This window comes from Amphichorda felina (genome assembly GCF_050947745.1).
Source record: "Amphichorda felina strain 45539 chromosome Unknown scaffold_1, whole genome shotgun sequence".
NCBI classification, from domain to species: Eukaryota; Fungi; Ascomycota; class Sordariomycetes; order Hypocreales; family Bionectriaceae; genus Amphichorda; species Amphichorda felina.
In genome coordinates, this window is record NW_028145049.1 from 1,209,071 (window position 1) to 1,229,142 (window position 20,072).

At 56.6% G+C, this 20,072-nt stretch overlaps 7 protein-coding genes across 7 annotated transcripts; 2 read left to right on the top strand and 5 right to left on the bottom strand.

Annotated features, from left to right (window-relative positions):
- Positions 1-55: 55 nt before the first annotated feature.
- Positions 56-2,222, bottom strand: NPL4 (nuclear protein localization protein 4; the record flags this gene model as incomplete). Its single annotated transcript, XM_083189887.1, has 4 exons — positions 56-382; positions 445-1,897; positions 1,953-2,077; positions 2,139-2,222. The coding sequence occupies 4 exons, from the start codon at positions 2,220-2,222 to the stop codon at positions 56-58; spliced, it is 1,989 nt and encodes a 662-aa protein (XP_083053746.1).
- A 603-nt stretch (positions 2,223-2,825) lies between these two features.
- On the top strand, positions 2,826-3,700 carry sec66 (Sec63 complex subunit SEC66; the record flags this gene model as incomplete). The annotated part of the gene is made up of 3 exons (XM_083189888.1): positions 2,826-2,934; positions 3,023-3,336; positions 3,437-3,700. The coding sequence occupies 3 exons, from the start codon at positions 2,826-2,828 to the stop codon at positions 3,698-3,700; spliced, it is 687 nt and encodes a 228-aa protein (XP_083053747.1).
- Positions 3,701-4,072: 372 nt separating this feature from the next.
- Positions 4,073-4,537, bottom strand: ACO1O0_000390 (uncharacterized protein; the record flags this gene model as incomplete). Its single annotated transcript, XM_083189889.1, has 1 exon — positions 4,073-4,537. The coding sequence occupies one exon, from the start codon at positions 4,535-4,537 to the stop codon at positions 4,073-4,075; it is 465 nt and encodes a 154-aa protein (XP_083053748.1).
- Positions 4,538-5,484: 947 nt separating this feature from the next.
- On the bottom strand, positions 5,485-7,974 carry ORC3 (origin recognition complex subunit 3 N-terminus-domain-containing protein; the record flags this gene model as incomplete). The annotated part of the gene is made up of 7 exons (XM_083189890.1): positions 5,485-6,627; positions 6,678-6,951; positions 7,006-7,148; positions 7,214-7,451; positions 7,519-7,592; positions 7,643-7,864; positions 7,918-7,974. The coding sequence occupies 7 exons, from the start codon at positions 7,972-7,974 to the stop codon at positions 5,485-5,487; spliced, it is 2,151 nt and encodes a 716-aa protein (XP_083053749.1).
- A 444-nt stretch (positions 7,975-8,418) lies between these two features.
- On the bottom strand, positions 8,419-10,454 carry ACO1O0_000392 (uncharacterized protein; the record flags this gene model as incomplete). Its single annotated transcript, XM_083189891.1, has 4 exons — positions 8,419-8,877; positions 8,936-9,503; positions 9,566-10,043; positions 10,232-10,454. The coding sequence occupies 4 exons, from the start codon at positions 10,452-10,454 to the stop codon at positions 8,419-8,421; spliced, it is 1,728 nt and encodes a 575-aa protein (XP_083053750.1).
- Positions 10,455-11,317: 863 nt separating this feature from the next.
- Positions 11,318-17,992, bottom strand: brr2 (ATP-dependent RNA helicase BRR2; the record flags this gene model as incomplete). Its single annotated transcript, XM_083189892.1, has 2 exons — positions 11,318-11,852; positions 11,910-17,992. The coding sequence occupies 2 exons, from the start codon at positions 17,990-17,992 to the stop codon at positions 11,318-11,320; spliced, it is 6,618 nt and encodes a 2,205-aa protein (XP_083053751.1).
- A 424-nt stretch (positions 17,993-18,416) lies between these two features.
- ACO1O0_000394 (uncharacterized protein) lies at positions 18,417-19,985 on the top strand (the record flags this gene model as incomplete). The annotated part of the gene is made up of 1 exon (XM_083189893.1): positions 18,417-19,985. The coding sequence occupies one exon, from the start codon at positions 18,417-18,419 to the stop codon at positions 19,983-19,985; it is 1,569 nt and encodes a 522-aa protein (XP_083053752.1).
- Between the last annotated feature and the right edge of the window lie 87 nt (positions 19,986-20,072).

A 20,072-nucleotide genomic window follows, 5' to 3' on the forward strand; every position in this document is an offset into this window, starting at 1 on the left:
TTACTTCCCCTCCCACATCGCCCCTCGTCCGCTCTCCCCTCTCCGACAACCCAACCTATCCAGGCCCATGTTCTTCCCGCGAAGGGGGGACCGAGCCCTTACCCAGAGTACGGCGCTCGTTTAGCCTGAACGCAGCAAATCGTTTAGCTAGTGGCTCACCCGAGTCGCGGACAGGGAGATTGGTGGAGGTGCTCTGAAACGACGAGGAGGTTGCGGCGGGAGAGGGGGAAGGCTCGTCCCACTCCCGCGGGCGTTTGGGGATTCTCTCACCAGTCGTTTGAAGGATGGCCTGCAGGTTCTGCCAGCCCTCTGTGGAGCGGAGCTGGAACGTGTCGGCCAGGTCGTGTTGGCTTGCGACGCGGCATAGGAGCGCTGCCTCGTCCTAGAGCGAGAGGAAATCTTTCAGTGCTTGGGCTTTCCATAGAGGAAGTGTTTGAGACTTACCTTGGATAGGATGCCCATTTGCAGGATGAAGCAGAGGAGGTGGAAGTTGGACATCTCCTGACCCTTCTGATCGGGCTTAAGGCCGGGCGTAAGCTTGAGCGCCTTCGCAACGGCTGCGGGCTCCTGGCTTTCGCCAATGTACTCGCGGTTCTCGATGGGGAAGCCTGGCTGGGTGAACATGGGTTTTGGTTGCGCAGGGAAACCGTGGGTTAGTGTGACAAAGAGATATTCTACCGGGAACGACGGTTTCGCGTTCTCTTGAACGTTGGCGCCATACTCGTTTACCTTGCGATAGAAGACTTCGGGGATATATCTCGTCCGACTGAGGGAGCCGTCGTCTTCCTCTTCCTCGCGTACCAGCATGACATTTGGATCGGCCGACGGCTCGACAATGTCTGCCCGGACCATCTCCACAGCCTCGTTGGACATTTGGTATGATGAAATCGAGATCTGCCCCTCCTCGTCGCCGGAAACAATGCACGTTACAAAATTGGAGCTGAACCGGCCAGTGTCACTCCACTTCGAGGGTTTGGGGTGCTGTGCCTGTAGCCGTGAAGAAAAGCAAATCTCGAGCGAGGAGAGAAAGTAAGAGTCGGCATGGCGCTTGCAAACAACCGAACCGTCCCCGTGGCCTGTGTCCAACAGGTCGGTCCAGATGACACCCACAGGTTCAAGGCCGCACAACTTGGCCACCTCATCCACCTCCTTCTGGTACTCCCAAGCGTTCTGCGTGATGCCGTCCAGTTCATCCACCTGCGGCGGCTCGTAGATGGCTTCTACGACGGCCTTGACGCCTAGAGGCACCTCTGTGTATTCGGTGTATCGGCCGTAGAGGAATCCCAGCCGCTGGGAGCCAGACTTGCGCCATGCGTCTAGGAAGTTATCGATTATAGACGGAGAGGAGAACTCGACGTGATCCACCGTTCGGAAGGTCTGAGGGTTCAGCGTGATGGCGCTAGGTTGGCACTTGGAACAGATACCCTCGGGCCACGGAGGGTGGCCAGAGGGGCAGTCGTGCCTGACTCGGTAGAAGGGTTCGACGAGGGGAGGAATGTATGAAGCCCCCAGCTCGGGCTTATTGGTGGCGGCGTTGATTTTGCGTAGGTAGGCATGAAAGGAGGTATACTTGATCTTTTTCTCCTCTAGATATCCGGGGTCGAAGGGGTCAAGTGGTTGGCAGTAGTCGCACATGCCCTTGGGGCCGTGACGGCACATCCTACCACGACCTCTCGGGATCTTTCCATCTTGGCGATCTAAGCGGTCGTCGAGGGCGGACTGGCGGATTACTTCCCATGGCCGAGAGATGCGCTCGCTTTTGGTGTCGACAGGGGCATCTTCTGTGGGCAGTACGGGCTTCCCGCTGAGTCGCGCAGCGGTCGTGGTAGATTCTCCATTGGCGGCTCCGTTGGTGGCGTCGCCATGCTGGTAGTTGACAAAGACAAGATCGCCGTGGCTAGAAGACCACGTCAGTACCCATGCACGGCCTTGTCGATTAGAGGGAAGCGCACTTTAGCCCAACCGAGCCAACCTTGAAGTTAGCGACATCCCGTATAGGTTTGGCCGTCTCCTTGCTCGGCGAGTTGGCCACCGTAATCGTTTTCAGATCGACCGTCGTGGGGAGTTTAGATAGCAACTGGAAGTAGGCAGTTAGTCCCGCTGGTCACTTAGGGCGAGGTTCGCAGTTGCATCTTCACCTCTTGCATCAGCTCCCCGAAAGTCGTTGTGGGCTCAACCGTTATACGGAACGTGCCGTCTGGCCCGCGGCAGCGAAGCAACATGACGGATGACCTTGGTATGAAGACGAGTCGCAGGCGTTGGTGGGGTGCTTCTGCGTGTTGCGATTCTCCGATACGTGAAGCGCGCAAGGGCTCCTTCAGAAATGGAGCGCCTCCGGGTTGTTGTCTTCTCCTAGATTGTAGAGTTGAACAGATATTAACGGAGAAATGGAGAGTTGTTGTATAAGATTGGTAACCAGCACACGGTGCAGGAAGCTTCCAGTTGAAGAGCGTGGGGCTCGAAGCTGCAACGCACCAAGGCAGCTTCACATCAGCGTCATTGGTGCCTTGGAGGCCACTGTAGACCCCGGGGCCTCGGAGGAACTTGTCACCGATCCTCCCACTAACATTAGTGCAGCCACTCCACTGAGTTACGTATCATTAGCACCCCTGCAAACCAGGACAAATGCCGTACGTGGAGCTTGTTGGAGCCACGCTGGCGCATACTACCTACTAGGTAGAACCGCAAGAACACTTGTAACAAGCCGCTCCAACGCCCTCAACGACCACACACGCGAACCAACTCCCGACTGACGAGATCCAAAGCTCGACCGGCGAGATTCTCCAACAAAGCCTTGGTCATCCACAACGTCCACACCGTCCACAATGATTCCCGACATAGACTGGAAGGGCCTTGCCCTTCCCTTTGCCTACCTCCTCGTCCTGGGCGGCGCCCTCATGACCTTCTCGACCATCCACCGCAAACGGAAAGCCTGTACGTTTCCCTACCTTACAAAACGCACACAGCACCCCCTCTCAATTAGATTGCTCTCAGCACGGGAGGCTAACAGCCTGGAAAACAGCGCAAAGCGCAAACCTTGAGCCCTGGTTCGGCCCGCACCTCCAGCGCAACATCTACCTGTCCCTGCTGCACATGAGCCCCGAGGAGGCCAGCGGTGCCAACGCCGACAAGTCCCCCAGGATCCCCGACAGCGTCCTCCGCGCGGCCCTGCTGCGGAGGGCCATCGAGGACCTCAACCGCCTCGTCCAGATCCGCTCCGCCAAGCAGGCCTGCAGCTCGCTCCTGCAGAGGGGCAGCGTCGGCGATGATCTGTGGCAGAGGTTCCAGCGCGCCGAGAAGGAGATGGAGGGGGAGCTGCGCGATGTAGTCCAGGAGGTGTGTTTCTCTTCCTCCTTCCTCTTGGCAGTACTCTCTTGAGGAGCAGCAACCAGCCGTCATGGAGCCCCGTATATACTGACCGCTTCTCTTTTGCCAGGCCAATGCCCTCGCGCCAAACTGGGGTCAGACCATCTTCCAGTCGGCTAACGAGATCCTCCTCAACACCAAGGTCCGCAACACCGTCAGGGAGACCCAGGGCCAGCTCGAGTCCGAGCAGCAGTGGTGGGAGAAGCGCCGCGACCAGATCCAGAGCGAGTTCATGAAGGAGCTTGACGAGTCGGAGAAGAGCTCCACCAAGAACCCTAGCGAGGACGAGGCGGTGCTGGTCGATACCCCGAGCAAGAAGGGCGGCAAGAAATAGGGCTGTCCTGTAAATCCAACATGATGAGACAAAGAGTCCGTGAGAGGACTGTGTGCATCTTCTCTCTGCATTGACACATGCACTATTACACATGCACTATAGAGGCGTTGGCGGCGGGTACGTTTGGTTGAAAATATATTTTATGTCTTGATGATGGTCAACTATGTGTTGATGATGTATCTCTAATGCAACTCATGAACCATCCAGCCGCCGATATAATAATGCGCCGGTATCCGTATTCTAGTCCCCAACTCCTCATGATGCAAGATGACCCCCATGCCGAAACAGATGCAACCCAGAGCAAGAAAACAAAAACAAAAGGCCGACCATGGCAGCCGTGAGGCCTTCACCCCCACCAAATGCCTTCATCAATCACCAGTCAGCCCCCGAGTTCCACGGGTACGTCTTCCGCCTCCACATCTCCTCCTCCTGGGCCGCCCTCGCCAGCCGCGCCTCCTCGGAGATCTCCTCCTCCGTCTTGAGCCACACGGGCGACTCGCAGCCGCGCAGGCCAATGAACTTTCCAATCTTGCGCCGCTTCTCCTCGAGCGGCAGGTCGGAGTTCCATGAGATGGGGCAGGGGTAGTGGGCCGACAGGACCGACGGCGTGCGCTGGTGGTAGAAGTGCGCCAGGTCCTCGAGCTGATAGTCTGTCAGGAGCCAGAACTGCAGTACCGTCCGCGGGAACGACGGGTGAACCGCCCCTGTCGTGATCTGCACCAGCGGTGATAGGTTGAGTGCCATCTGTTCGAGCTTATGCCGCAGCTCTGGGTTCTTGGCTATGCGGCGCTGGATGAGAGGCATCTGGGCCTGGGAGGGCATCTCGCCGCGCATCATGGTGAGCGGTTTTTGGGGGGTTGTGTGTGTGTGTGTGTGTGTCCAGATGTGATGTATTCGTTGGACGTATGCGTGCAGTCCTTACGATAGCCTTGTGCCGTATGTTGATCGTCCTTTTAGATGCCAGTTGTTTCCTCCCTTGATACCGTCGTGGAAGTCCAGGTCCGCCTTTGCCAGTCGTACTCGGTATCGGTGTGCTGATTAGGGCGTAACGGAGCTCTTCACCCGAAACGTTGATGAAGAGTGGTAACTTCGGAAGCTGAAAACTGACTTGTCATGCTAGAACATGGCAGGAAACGAATTCGAACGGTTGGCCGCTTACGGCCTCTTGTATCCGGACAGGGCATCGTGAGCAGACCCTCATGTTGGCCGAACACGTTCTTCTGACCGCCTCCCCGCCCTTTCAGACTCCGCTTCGTTTCTGTTTCTGGGCATGTGTGCGTGCCCTTTGTCCGGCCATCCGGTTGGGCGTGGGGTTTTTTACTTTGTTCCAGAATGTCGAAACTTTGCGACGGACGCGGACGAGCCACACGCCGCGCTGGTGAGACAAAGCCAGCGCGGCGGGGGTCCGAGGACTCAGCACTGGGTGAGTGGGCTGTACTCTGAGAACAAGCCGCTGCTCAGGAATGTGGGCTGTACGAGTATGCTGCTGACCGTCTGAGACAACATGCACAATGGCCACGGCATGGCGCAGACAGCCCTCGTTTTATTAATATCGCCATCCACCAGGGGCCGTCCGTACTGCCACGGGGCGCCTTCTCCTTTGCAAGACCCCGCCATTGTTTGTCAAGCAGATGCTGGAGAACAAAAAGGATTGGCGGTGCCATTTGTGCTGCTGCTATTTTCCTTTGACGACGCTCATCGCCACTCCTCTCACACGCCAGATGAGCGGCGAGGCCTTTCTAGGCGAGTCGGTCCGGTGGACAAAGATCTTGGAACACAATGACTCAAAGCCACTTCAGCTTCGCAATATGGTCGGCCTTCTTTTTGCTGCTCTTGACGAATCCCAGCGCTCGCAGCTCCGCTAGGGCACGGTAGAATAGGACCAGGGCCCTGCGCTCGTCTGACTCCTCGTGGCTAACAATGGCGTGAAAGGCGGTCCAGAGGTCGGCCACGTTGACCAGGCTGCCTGTCTCGAGGTAAAGCTGGTACAAAATCGCGGTAGTCGGGAGTGTCGCCGTCGCCTGTGACCCATCTTCGCCCTCTTTGCAGCACTCACATGCCAGGTAATCATGTGGGCGAGTGAGACCCCTTTCGAGGACCGCACGAGGCCGGGGAACAAATACATCCCGCGACGGCGACTTGGAGTCGTAAATCCAGGCTTCGGAGAAGAGGACTTCTTGCGGAGGCGGGACTGCGAGGTTGTGTACCACCAGTTTCGTAGCATCGTCGACGATCCGCGTAAGCTTCTTGTCCTCGTCGCTCAGGGCTGCCGAGTCCTTGCTCAGCTGGACTCGCTGCGCGATGACCGTCGTGCGCATGATCTTGTTCTGCCCAGCATATTTGCTGCGTAGAGTCGTCCCTTGCTTCGTGGTGGATTCTTGAAGAAGAGCCAGATCGTCTGCCAGCTTCAACAGCGAGCCCAGAAGCCGAACGTGGTCATCCTCGACAGATGGTCCGAGGTTGAGGCCTTCATCGCCGTCGCGGTAAATTTCGATGGCCCGGTGCAGGAAATGGGACAGCGCTTTGTCGTCCATGCGACGGATCCGGTCCACCAAAGTTGACTCTTCGGATACAAAGATACCACCATCCATAGCATCGACATACGACGAGCAGAAGCCGCCCGACAATGCCCCCGCGGACTCTAGAATGAGCAAGGTGCGCAGGGCGCAGCTAACCCAGTTACGACGCCCGGAAACACCGGGTTGGGCTTCTGTAAAGATGGCCTTCTCTGCTTCTCCAAAGACGTATTGGGGGTCGGTCTCAGGGCCCTCGGGCGTTTGCTCTGTGATCGTTTCCATGCGAAGTCGGTAAGATGGGGTATTCCGGATGGCTTCCACGTGCTCGCGCTGATATCGTGCCAACCCATTTTCCTCAGTGTATAAGATGGGGCTCAGAGCATTTGCGTAGAAATGACACATGTACGCATACTATTCCAAGTAAGTGGTTGTGTCCATCTCTTCTGGTGTCCCCTACATACCTTTAGGGAGCTGATGAATGCTTGAATACCGGCAACCTGGTCATGTTGCCGGTCCATCATCGCACGGAGAACCGAGGCCCCAATCCGCACAGGCACATCATCTGCTGCGACGGCAATCTTGAAAGTCGTCTCGAACAGAGACCCTGTCCGGACGGCGTCGAACTGGGCTCCATAGATCTGCTGGCATACTGACTTGAGCAGCCGTGCTTGGAGAAGCTCGACAGAGGTAGCGATTCCAAAGAGCAACGTGAACGGTATCCGCGGGCGCCAGGAGCTTTCTTCATGTCAGTAAACACCGGTATCTCCATACAAGATGATCCACACATACTTCAAGAGCGGGATGAGCTCCGAGAGAAGTCCACTATCAAATCCCTCACTGTCCTCAAAAGCAATAAAAACGTGCTCGGATTGCTGCGACTTTGTGAAGGCATGCAGGGCTTCCAGGTCGTAGCCCAGGTATCCTCGACGAACCTGCCTCAAGTTAGCTATGCTTAGTCAAGAACGTGTGGCAAAGGAGAGGAGAAGGAAATGCATACATCCTGCCCGTTGGTAATCTGCAGATCATCATAATCATCGCCGGCAGAGACCCTATCAGTCACGTCGCGAATGACCTTCTTGAGCGTCGCCTTGAGCGTGGTAGCCTCCGAGGACCGCAGTCTCACAAACTTGCTCTGCGACGACTGCTGCAGTGACTCGGACAGCTGCTCGAAGAGTAGGTTCTGGGAGGCAATGTTGGTTCCCGTGACGATCAGTGCGCATGGTATCTTGTCGCCCCTGGAAGGTGTGGTGTCAGAAGCATCCGCCATCGAACGTTGCGGCAGCCGAGTATGGACCAACTTACGACTGGGTTTGGGCCTGGGCCACAAACGACGTGACCTGGTCCAGGGTTGCCGAGTTCGATTCCCTCAATGCATTCTGATGACTAGTCAATCGCTATTTTGGAGGCTAGGTTTGAGGGACCATACCTGTATGCGCGCATCAATCTTGGCCCAGCTCACCTCATACAGTCTTTCTCGGAGCTGCACGAACTCGGGCTTCTCCGTGCCGTTCAGAAGAGGCACAAAGGAGCTGGAGCTCTGCGACCCCTCTTCAGAGCTTCCCGCCTTGGCTTGCTTGGATATCCGGCGGCGCTTCGACGGGCGCTGCTGGTGGTCCTCATCCTCATCGGGGTCGAAGATGTAGGCAGCCTGGGGTAAAAGTGAGTGAGGCGTGCAGTGCAGCTATGATTGTTGCGATATACCTGATGATCTTGTCGATGAAAAGTCTCGGCGGCCTCGGCCTCATTTTCTGGCGCCATGTTGGGGATTTAGGTCGGTTCAAGTGCACGCTGGTTGTCCTGAAGGTCGAGGATAACGGAGACGCGTCGAACCAAAAGTGGACGCGTCGCGCACACTGTGTCTCACACTGTCACACCCCCTGAGTCCACTCACATGTGCACAGTGCTACTTCGAACGGATACAGCCTCCACTAGCTCATGACATGAAAGATCCCTTAGCGAAACTATCCCTCTCTAAAATACAATACGCCGCTTCGTTGACTAGAAATTCATGTTGCCAGAGAGCTTCGCGGCCGGCTTCACGACCCTGCTTCACGGCCTGTCCCATCCATCCCATTCATCTGCTCCCTCTACCTGATTGTATCCGACGAACGTTGCGCCAGAGCCTCGGGGTCATCCTGTCTGCCTGATCCCCCCCCCCCCATCGATATCGTTGCTGTTCACCTTGTTAAGTGATCAGTCTGTTCAAGAAGCCTCCACCTCGGTCTTCTGTTCACCATCCTCGGCCTTATTCTCGGCGTCATCCTTGGCGTTGCCCGCATCGGCCGGCTTCTCAGCAGCTTCCTTCTCGCTCGCCTCAGGCTTCTTCTCAGCTGCTGGCTCCGATGTCTTGCTGACGCCATTAGTGGGCGCTTCTGCCGGAGGAGCCGGGTCGGCAGCCATGGCCTTGAGATACTTGTCGAGAAGCGTCTGGGACCTGCTCTTGAAGTTGAACTCGCTCTCGCGAGGGATCACCTTCAGCTTCAGGATCTGCTTTAGCACCTTGTAGATGCTTGTGTTTCGGATGATTGAACCCTCCAGGTCCGGCAGATTTTCGAGCATTGTGATGAAGTCGGACATTTCCTTCATCTCTTCCTCCTTGATAGGGTGCTCCTTGCTCAAGAGGCCGCGTTGGAGCTTATATCGCAGGAACTTGACTTCCTTCTATTAGGCTGTTAGAGGCCCATGCGATTCATTGGGTGGCAGCGTGCTCGATACTTACCTCCCTTCGCGCGAGGCGCTCTTCCGGAGTCAGCTTCTCCTTTAGAGCCTCCTTCTTGTCGCCGCTCTTCTTGGTCTTAGGCTTGCCTGACGCATCCTTAGACTGCGTAGTGGCCCCATTAGTGTTCTTCGTCGTGGAAGACGTATTCAGCTTGATCTTCGGCTTCTTCGCCGAGTCGGTTCGTTGGGGAGTCTGCGTTCGATCCATGTCAGCTTTGGTCTTTCGCGACGGCAAAGCGCAATGACTCACGCTGGTGTCGTCTTCGGCCTTGCGCTTCTTGTTTTTCTTAGAGCTAGCCCCCGCGTCGGCCATGTCGACGTCCTCGTCTCCCTCTACAGCCTTGGCCTTCTTCGACTTCTTCGGAGTGGCAGCCGCCGCCTGTGCAGCTTCCTGCTTCGCCTGCATCTCCTCCTCGAACTTCTGGAGGATACCCTTGTAGTGTTCGAGCGGGTGCTGCTCGGCGGCCAGCTCGAAAGCCGCCTTCAAATCTTTGCGGATCTTGCCTCCCAGAGCGTTCTGGGCCATCTCCGGGGTCAGCTCAGTAAGAGCCGTGTTGACAACCCAACCGCTAATGTGGCATGTCAGTGTTTTTCCCTCGCACTGGTGGGCGACAGACAACCGGTCACTTACAACTCATTCGTAAAGAGGTACATGACAGGGAAATTCCTGTCGTACACTCGCTTCCCCCCATCGGCGTAGGGTTCAGTATAAGTGCCATCCGGCCTCGCCGCTGTCACAGGTCGCGTAGTAAGCAGCGCGTGTGGGAGCATGGACTCGTCGCAGATGATAGCTGGCCACTCGGGAAACCCCTTGAGCTTGACAAGAAAATGATCTCCCGGCTTCGCGTCCAGATGTGTCATCTTGGCCTTGGAAGCCTTCTTGCTGAGTGACTTCCGGCTAGACCCTCCAGCACCCGCTGACTTGCGGCGGTTCTGCGGCTTAGCCGGCGTCTTATTCGGCGTGTCCGCCACGGCCGACTGGTCAGGCTCGGCCGTCGACAGTTCGGTCGCGTCTCGCATCTCAGTATCGCCCTCGGCGGTAGTCTTGTCGTCAGCCTTCTCTCCGTTGTTGGGCTCGTCCGCGGCCTTGGCCGATTCTTCCTTGGGCTCTGGAGGCACCATTAGGTTAGCGCAAATTCTGCCGACCAGCACGACGCGGCGCATGAGAAAAACGAGGCTGGCCAAGCTTCGCGCCGCGTTCCCATGAAGAGATTGCGCGTGCGAAAGGGCGATCAACGCGCCCGCGCCATTGCAATTGCCTCGCCGCCCAGCTGGCGCCACGAAGGGGCAGACGTACCTTCAGCCTTGGAGTCCTCTTTGCCGTTCAATTCGGCCTTGCCAGTCTCCGACTCGACAGCCGAAGCCCCCTTGGCCTCGGTAGCGGGCGCAGCAGCCGGAGTCTCCTCGCTGGGCTTATCCGCATTGGAGGGCTGCTCCGTCTTGGGCTCGGTGGCGGGAGCATCCTGGCCCTCGGCAGCGGGCGCAGGAGCGTCGGGCTTCTCGGTAGGTTGGTCTGACATGACGGTCGCGGGTGGCGATGCGAAATGGGGCTTTGGGCAGGGCAACGTTCCACCAGAGCTCGCGGGCGCAGGGAGCCTCGAGACTGGCTGGACACGGTGGAAAACGCGCTCCTGGTCGCGTCTTCGGATATGAAAGATGGGGCGAAAGACGATGCGCGATGCGAGAAGGGGTTGTCAAGATGGAATGAGCACGCAGTTGACGGGTGGGCAGTTGGAGGCGCTCCCGCGTTGGTGTGCCGGTGCAGAGGTGTGGGTGACGAAAGAAAAACACGGGAGCGAGGTAGATGATGAATGGCCCGCCCGTTGGAGCTTCAACGTCACCAAAGCTCTTAGTCACGTGATAATTGGTGTAATAGTTGGGGAGGTAGCGTGTTAGCGTGTTAGCGTGTCAGCGTCCTTGCGTCCTTGCCATCGAGGAAGGAGCAAGGAGCAGGAGCAGGAGCCACCACCACCAGGCAGGCACCCATCATCTCGTCCGTCTCGGCATCTCCCAATGGCACCCGCATGGTCTGGCAAATATTCAGAGATCCATTGCAAAGCCTCATCTATGCTTTTCATCCTAGTTCTGCGCCCTCCCTGTGGCCCTGGTGCCTCCCCGCCCTGCCCTCACCGAATCAGCAATGCGGGGGCCTATCCGTCAACTCGCGCCTCGAAGCTGCTGTTTCACAGCCACCTGTCCACACAACTGCAAATTAGCCCCGTAAACCCTTCTCAAAGAGCACATCCTCCGCATGCTGAAAGATATTAACCAGATCGCCACGTGAAAGACTTCCATAAATCGGCCTCCATGCCACGCCTTGCCCCTCCGTATTGTACACGGCCATCGCTCGCGAGATGCAATGGCAAACATTTCTCCCGAGCTTCTATTCCTCGTCCTCGTCCTCCTCTTCGTCATCCACGTCCATTCCCTCCGCTGCCTTGACCGAGAACTCGCGCTCTTGGTCCACGCCCACGTAGCTGTCGCTCATCAGGAACAACTTGAGATCGTGGTCGCCGGCTGCAGGCACCGTGTATTCGAGACGCGTCTTTAGCTCTTGCCCAATCGTCACGCGCTTGATGGCGAGCAGATTCTTGGTCTTCTCCTCTCCGACCACGAGCCACCAGTTCTCCATCTTCTTGGCCGGGTAGAATGGTGCGTGAACCGTAGAATCAAACGCACCCTCATCCTCGTCAACGTTGCGTGTGATCTTGATGTCGAGATACGACGGTTCGCCGGCAGTAATCTCGTCCTCGTCGAGGACCTCGTGCTCGAGCTCCAGATCAGGATACTTGTCGTTGGTGAAGTTTGCTGCTTCTGCCAGCTGGTTCTGCGACAGGCCCAACCGTTTCACGAGGGTGTTGTAGTCCGGATTCTCGTCGGGGTTCATGGCTTCCATGAAGTCGAAGATGTCCTTGATGCTAATAGGAGAGGAGGTCAGCGAAAGAGCGTAGTTACAAGAAGCACAATTAACATACCCAAATTCATTGGCCACCTTCACGACCTCGGGGGTGAAGTGTGGAATTTGCTTGAGAGGACTGTCCCTATCCCACATGGCCTGGATCACCATCTGTGACATCTCCATGGCATTCATGGCGTTGAGATGGCCATCGGAGGAGAGAATATCCACCATGGCACTCAGGAGGCTCAGTACCCGGGACAGAAGAACCTCTTGATCCTTTGACAGATCAATAGGCAGCTGCATCCGGGAGAAGTGCGCCTGAAGCAGGACAAACGCCTTGAAGTGCGGCGAGTCGAATGCCGGCTGCGACATCTTGACCGGGATCCGATCGTATATGCGACGCAGCAAGCTCTCCTCGTGCCGCCTGATTTGGATAGACTCGAACTCTGTAGCGGAAGTCACGATTTCAAGGATGCCCTTGAGTTTTGTGCGAGCGCTGAGTGACAGCAGGAAGGTCTGCATGGTGATGTAGGAGATGTTGTAGTATGCCGCAATCATGGCCGAATTCTGCGGAGTCACGGAACCGTCTTCTTCGTCAAAGTCGATAATCTTGGACTCATCCAGCTCCCTCAGTGTTGTCTCGACGAGATCTGACATGTAGTTGCTCAGGTCATCGTGCGTTGTGCCCGTCAAGCTATAGTAGCTCGGGTTCGCAAGAAGGCGACGGTAGAAGTAGGTGAAGGTAGTCCAGTTGATGGCGTCGTCACCCGACTCGATCATCTTGGTGCTGATTTCGGTGACGAAAGCATCATGGAGGTAGTTGTGGAGGTGCGACTCAACCGGCAGGGCCTCGTTCAGGAACTTCTTATAGTAGTCTCGCTTCACCTGGGGCAGCATGAGCACACCGCGGCCGCGACCATCCTTGGAGGGCCGGAGGGCCTTGCCAAACATGTGGAGGACTTCGCTGAGGGGATAGTCAACATAGCGGTGCTCCCGCCCCTCAAAGTACTGGGTGCCCATGACGATGACCAGATGAGCAGTGCTGGTCAGCTCCCAGCAGACATCGCGAGACGCGACCAGGACCTGGATCGCTCCATTGTCGTACAGGTGCTTCACAATGCGCTTGTCGCTCTGGCTCAAGGCCTCATGGTAGTATCCCACACCATGAGACAGGGCCTCGGCAAGAGCTTCCTCGTGAATTCGCTCCAGCAGGGGCTGCATCTGCTTGACATCGGCGTGCAGAAATCGGTCCTCGTCATCATCTGCGTAGCAAGCCGCCAAGAGATCGCGAGCAGTACTACGCGTCTGCTTCCGGGTCGGGACAAATATCATGGCAGGCTTGTCGGGCGACATCTGGGTGACGGCTACATAAGTGGGCTTGGCCATTGCCAGCATCAAGGACGGGAAATGGGGGTTCGTGAAGGACTGGATATGGAGCTCCAGCGGCACCGGCCGGACATGAGGGCTGAAGTTGTAAATGTCGTGCTTCTTCGCGTCGATCCACTCTCCAATGTCTCGAGCGTTGGCGAGAGACACGCTCAGTGCCACGATCCTCATTGGCAACTCGGTTTGGGTTCGGATGTAATGCATACGAGATACAATAATCTCGTACACGTAACCCTGAGCACCGCCAAGGAGGTGAATCTCGTCCGCGATGAAGAGTCCCACGGTCTGGACGTTCTTCCGCCGCCTCCACTGCCTCGACAGCACATCCCATTGTGTGGGAGTAGCAAGGATCAGGTCGCCCTTCTCCAAGAGCTTAATGTCCGTCGCCGTCTCGCCAGTGAGCTTGACGATTTCCTTTCCACCATTGAGGTGGCCCAGACGTTTCTGCCAATCCTGGAGGCGCGAATCAACAAGCTCCTGGAACGGTGCAATGTAAACGGCACGGCCAGAGTCCGACTGTGTCCAGTGTCGCAGTAGGGCGAACTCGGCGCAGACAGTCTTTCCGCTTCCCGTCGGGGCACCAACAAACACGTTCTGATCCGTCTTGTACAGGGAGTTGAAGGTCTGCGTCTGTATCCTGTTGAACTGCCTCCAGTCGGGATACAGATCAACGTAGCTCTGGACCTTCAAGGCAGACACGGGGAGAGGCTGAAGCTCGAGTAGCTCGGTGTGAGGAGGGAACCTCTCCGGGAGGATAAGCTTATGGAAGGGAACCGCCAGCCTTGTCTCCGCATGCATCCACCTATCGGACACGATTGAGACGAAGTAGTTTGGCGGCATCGGGTCGGTAATAGGGACCGTAAAATCAACGAGGTGCTCATTCGACTCTGATTCGACATAATCTTTGCGCAGCAAAAAGGTGTCGTGGTAGAGGATATCCTCGCCATCACTGTCCTCAACGATGATCCAGAAACCTTCGGCCGCACCATGTATGCTATCATCCCACTCAAAGTTGGGGGTGATGCTCAACTCGATACGGAGCATAGACCTGGTCATTGGCTGGACCTGGGCTTGGACGTCGAGGCGGGGGAACTTGGCGACAAGGCTGCAGACAGTACGTCCAGCCTTGGGCATACCCAGAAGCTCACCCATACGAGGGGGATCCAGGTCGAAGTAGTTGCTCCATGACACATCGATCCGCTCCGCCTTCTGAACAATGTCGCGGGGACAGGTAGGAAACTGACGAAGAGGAGTCATAGTGGGCCACATGCGCTTCTCTGCCATTTTGCAAAGATCAAGGGCAGTCTTGGCCACGGATGCCCAGCCCTTCTTGAGCGAAATCTCGAAAATGGCCCGCAGAATTCGGCCCGCGCTCTGGGTCACGTACACCATGTCCGCCATGAGCGCCAAGCCGTCAAGCTTGAGCCTAGAGATGTATGCCTGGAGGAGAACGTTGATCTTGGCGTGGGGCTCCTCGATGCTTTCCTTGACCGGCACTGGGACACGGCCAAGCAGCTTAGCCAGCTCCAACTTCTCATCCTGTCGAACAGGGATATACTTGAACTCGGCGCTGAGCGAAAACACACGGAAGAGCTCAATCGTGGTGATGGAAGGCTGGATGAGGTTGTTGTAGGTATCCATGGATCCGGCCGTGATGTAGTAATGCGACGCTATCCTGCCAAGCTCGGTTGACTGAAGTCTCCCGGTATTCTCGTCATACTTGATCAGGTTGGTCCTCCTGAGCACCATGGCGGCCGAGTGGATGAGGTCTACTCGTTTCTGCTCCAGCGCATCATCGCCCTCGTATTCAGCCCCCACCTGGTACAACCCAGGCGACCGAAGCATGCGGACGAAAAGATACGTGTACCCCAGCCACTCAACAGCCTCGTCTCGTGTCCGGACGTTGCCCAGAACAATCTCGGCATTGAGATTGTCGACCAGCTTGCTAACAAACTGACTCTCGATGGGCAGCTGCTGGTTGAGCAGCGACAGGTAGTATTGGATTTCACTCTGGGTGGTGATGATGATGCCTTCTCCGTACGTGTCAAACTGCGGCCGTCCCGCACGGCCAAGCATCTGGAGCACATCCTGAGGGCTCAGTTCGACCCAGCTACCCTTCTCGGGCGAGTAAACCTGGGTTCCCTTGATGATGACTGTGTGTGCTGGAAGGTTGACTCCCCAGGCCAGAGTTGCCGTGCACACCAAAACCTGGATAGCTCCCTGTGCGAAAAGGTCCTCAACATCAGTCCTGTCGGCGCGGCTCATACCAGCGTGGTGGATGCCAAAGCCATAGGGGAGAATGTCTTTCAAATCCTTATCGGAGGCTTGGTTCGAAGCCTCGTTCAGGATTTCTCGGCTTCCTGCGTCGTGTCGAAGAATCTGGTTGATTGTCTCCATCTCCAAAGCCTTGTCGCGGATATAACGGGCTGTCTTGGCAGTCTCCTTTCGAGAGTGGACAAAAATAAGCATCTGGTTCCTGTTTTGGCCCACGTGCTCAATGACCTTGTTATAAGTCACATCATTCATCGTCTTCAACTGCTTGATGGGCTTCCGGTCGGTAACTCCAATAAATTCCTGACGCAGAGGGCAAGGTCGGAAAGATCCGTCAAAGTGGAAGAGGCCGGTGTTGACGTCGACACGCAAAAAGCTAGCCACGTCACGATAGTTGGGGAGGGTGGCAGACAAGCCAACTATACGGACCGGCTCACCAGTCTGCTCGGTTTTGCGGATAGTGCGGCTAACGATGCTCTCAATGACAGGGCCACGGTCATCATGCAGGAGATGGATCTCGTCGATGATGATGAGACGGACAAGGTTCGTGTACGTGAGGTCATTGGCCTTGCGAGTGATGACATCCCACTTCTCGGGGGTCGTCACGATAATCTGCGTCTCGGCAATCTGTTGCTTGGTGAGCTGACGGTCTCCCGTCAACTCTGATACGCGGATTCCATAAGGCTCAAGCCTCTTGCCAAAGTTCCCGACCTGCTCCTGAACAAGAGCCTTCAGGGGCGCGATGTAGACAATCTTGAACGCATCCAGATCAATCTCTCCAGTCTCTGGATTCCGGTTCTTCCCAAGCTCGCGCAGAATCGTCAGCATAGCAACATTGGTTTTGCCACTGCCCGTTGGGGCGCAAATAAGCATGTTGCCATCGTCGCCAAATGCTGTAGGATAACATTTGGACTGGATCTTATTGAGCGACTTGGCAGTGCTGAAGGGCGTACGAGACCACTCTGGCATGTCGGTAATGGGTATCAAAGGGTCGTCGGCCTCGCTGCGTTTCTTAGGTGCGGGGACGTGGATCTCTTCGTACCCCTTGAAGCTTCGCTTCGTCGAGCCTTCTGGCAGCCTGACCTTGGCGTTGGTCATGAGATGGTTGCCCTGGTCAAACACCAGGTTATCGAGGTTGACAACCTTCTTTGGCTTCAGCCCTCCAACAAGTTGGCCCTCGGCCCTCTCTGGCTTGGGCGCCTCGCCGGTGAGGGAAGAAGGGACGTCAATTTCCATCTTCATGTCCACCTTTCCCTTCTTACCATCTGCCGTCTTCCCGCGCAGCTCGTTGAGAATCCATTGCAGGCCTTCCGAAGACATTTCCCTCTCCACAGCGGCACGGTCGTCAGCGCCTTCGGCCCGGGAGAGCTTGGTGAGCCAGAAGACCTTTTCCCTGTTCTCGACAAGCTTTTGCACGAGCTCGTGGTGCTCGAAATCGAATAGCTCCATGAGCTCATTTTCAATCTCTCTCAGAGACTTTTCCTCGCCTTCGGGTTCATCCGGCTCTCCGGAAAGAATACGCAGGGCCTCTTTTGTCTTGTCGGCCTGCTCATGAGCATCCGGGTATAGGGAACCGATTTGACGTTGCAGCCAAAACGCGTCAATCTCGCGCGCCGGTATCGTGTGCTTTTCTTTTTCCTTTTGCTTGTGGGACGCAGGAGCCGAATCCAAGATCATTTCCTCCTCGACACCCATCGCGTCGTCGTCGGCCTCCATTCCACCCTCCTTGTCCTCGTCTTGCTCTTCCTCCTCATCCTCGGAGGACTCGTCACGCACTTCATTGACAATTCCTCCTTCCTCTTCATCTTCATCTTCATCAAATGCCACGGCGACACCTTGGCGCTCGTCAATCTCGGCATCTTCGCCGTCGGCACCTCCCATGTCAACATCCTCATCATCGTCTTGCGCGTAGTAGTCGGTAATCTTCTTTCCGAGGTTGACCAACTCGTTGAATTGCTTGGGATTCATTGACGTGCCGAGAATATCGTCAATGTGCTTTTTCTTGTCGAGATCCTTCATGTCATCGTCCTTCAGATATTCCAGGGCAGCATCCGCAGCGCTCACCACGACCTCGTGAGGTACATCGCCTAGGTTACCCGCAATGATAGTGAGTATCAGATCTAACGTCGCGCGCGTCGCCTGGGTCCGCGGTCGATATGTGATGCCTTCGATCAGAGTGTCGCTCGCGCCAAGGATGCCAGTTCCCCGCGCCTGTGGCGCCTCCGCTTTCCGTTTCCTCTGCTCGCGGAGTAGAATATCTTCGCCTTCCTGCAGCGCGCCGCGCTGGATAGCGGGCATTCCGGGCTGCTTCTTCTGCTTGGGCACCTCTTCCCGTCCGGTTCGCGCTCCCATATCCTTGATACTCAGCCGGCCAGCGAGCGACTCGGGGTCACCCGTGGCCTCATCGTTTCGTCGCGTGACAAAACGACGGTCCGCCTGGAGAACCAGGTTGGACATGGCCGAGTACTTGTATTGGGAGACATCGCGATGAGGGTCCGACATGTTGGGCGCGTGTCGAGAAGCTCGTGGTGGGTAGATGGGAGGGTTGTCGATGTCCTCGACGACAGCTCAGGGAGCCCAGAGTTGGCCTTTAATCCACCATGTATTCGCCACAAAGCCGAGAGCGTCACGAACGAGGCCGATGGAGTTTCTGCCTTGTGACCCAGTCGAGTTCAGCCGTTGTGATCGTTTAGTTTCTCCCACGCCTTTGGTGTGAAGCTCATCACGTCAACAAATTTCAGATTCAGCCTCCAAGGCTACAGGCACTAGTGACACATCAGGATTAGTGGCTTGGTGGTGCGCCACCGCTCATGTAGACACCAGCCACATCTCAGGCACTACCAGAAATCCAAGTCACCCCAATCAACAAGCACTCGTCCACTCCTGGGCAAAGAGGTCGGAGCCCAGAGAAAATGGTCCCGGCGACATGGCTGAACCGCCCGAGGCCGTCCGGAAGTTCCAAAATGGCCTCGGCCCATACATCAAACCCCGGGATCAAGCCAACTACATAAGACGCATCCTCGCCCTTCACCTGGCGTCACACACGCAGGATGGGCCACTGAGGCGACCCCTGGCCCTGGCCGGCACACCTCACGACAACATTGCGCCTTCGGCCGATGCAACAGGTCTTCACCGAGAATATGTAGACGCGCTCAGGTCCAACGCAGAAGCGCGGCGCCAGTTCGACGAGGCCGTCCAGATCAAACCAGCCACTCCTGAGCGGAAGCTCACCGCCCTCTCTGACGAATTCAACCCGCTGGACGAGCGTCTAGCCATCCTCAAACTACAGCAGAAGCGCCGGAAGCTCTCTATTGTTCGCAAGTACCTAGATCAGCTCATCGATCAGCCAGCCGCTTCCCCGGCCTTCCTGGACATGGACCAAATCTTTGACGGAGCATCGACACTGCCTAGCGTGCCCCAGGAAGTGGTGGACAGTCTCGTTGCCGAGAAGAGCACAGCAGGGCCAGATCTAACGAGCCGGGTGAATCAGCTGGAGAAGATTGTTTTGCGATCCAAGCTGCTCCTCCGCCAGGAGGAGAGGTTGCTAGAAGAGGCAAAGGCGAGGGCCAGGAGCAGGCCAGATGTGGTCAGCAACGGTGTCAAGCTAGAAGCGTTGAACGCCACCCGCACTGAGCTGATCAACTGGATCGAGTCAGAGCTGGGCAATGCATCCGGGGAGGAAGCCAGCACCAACCCCAAGGCCAGAACTGGTGGCAGCGGGGACCCCGAGGCAGATCAGTCAACCATTCAGACGAGTCTGGCGGCAATCAAGGACAAGTACGCCCGGTACTTAGAGTCGAGGCGAGATCTACTATCGCTCGTCTCAACCCGTCCACAACTCCCCGCCGTTCCAGACCTCAAACCCAACACGATGCCGCACACAAGCCCGGAAGCCGCCCCGCAACCAATAAACCATCTTTTGGTGCCGTACATCGAGAGGCTTCTCCTTCTTTCCAGGAACCAGAAGGCTCTCATCGCACAAAAATCACATATAAATGCTACTCTGAGCAAACAGACCAGGGACGCATACCAGGGGCTCGTACACCTCGCAGAGGAGAGCCAACTGCTCCCCGCCCACCCCATGAAGGAATCGCTCCGCCGAAGGTCCGGCCTCGTGGAAGCATTGACGTCCAAGAAGAATGGCGTGCCGGATTTATCAAATCGCGTCAAGCCATGGGTATTTGCCTCAGAGTCTGCCAAGATTGCATCCCTCGAATCTGTTGCGGAGACAATCGAGGGTGGCCAGTTGGCTTTGGAAGGCTCCATGAAGGCGCTCCAGGAACTCGAGGGACTTCTCGGCCTAAATCAGGGCGAGGGCGAGAAGACGGTGGATGAAGAGCCGGGGGTGGACGATGTCTGGCTGGGCACCGAAAACACCAACGCAGGCGCCAGGAAACACACGGACAAGCAAAAGATTCCAGAGCGCAAAGTAGGCGATGCGTGGTCTATTTTACATGGAAATCTGGGTCTCATTGGCCAAGAAGACGCAGCATGACAGTGCTGATGAGTTGAATATACCACAGCAAATAAAGCAATTGATCGTGAGAGGCTTGTGGCCAGGTCCAACGCCAGTTTCCACCAC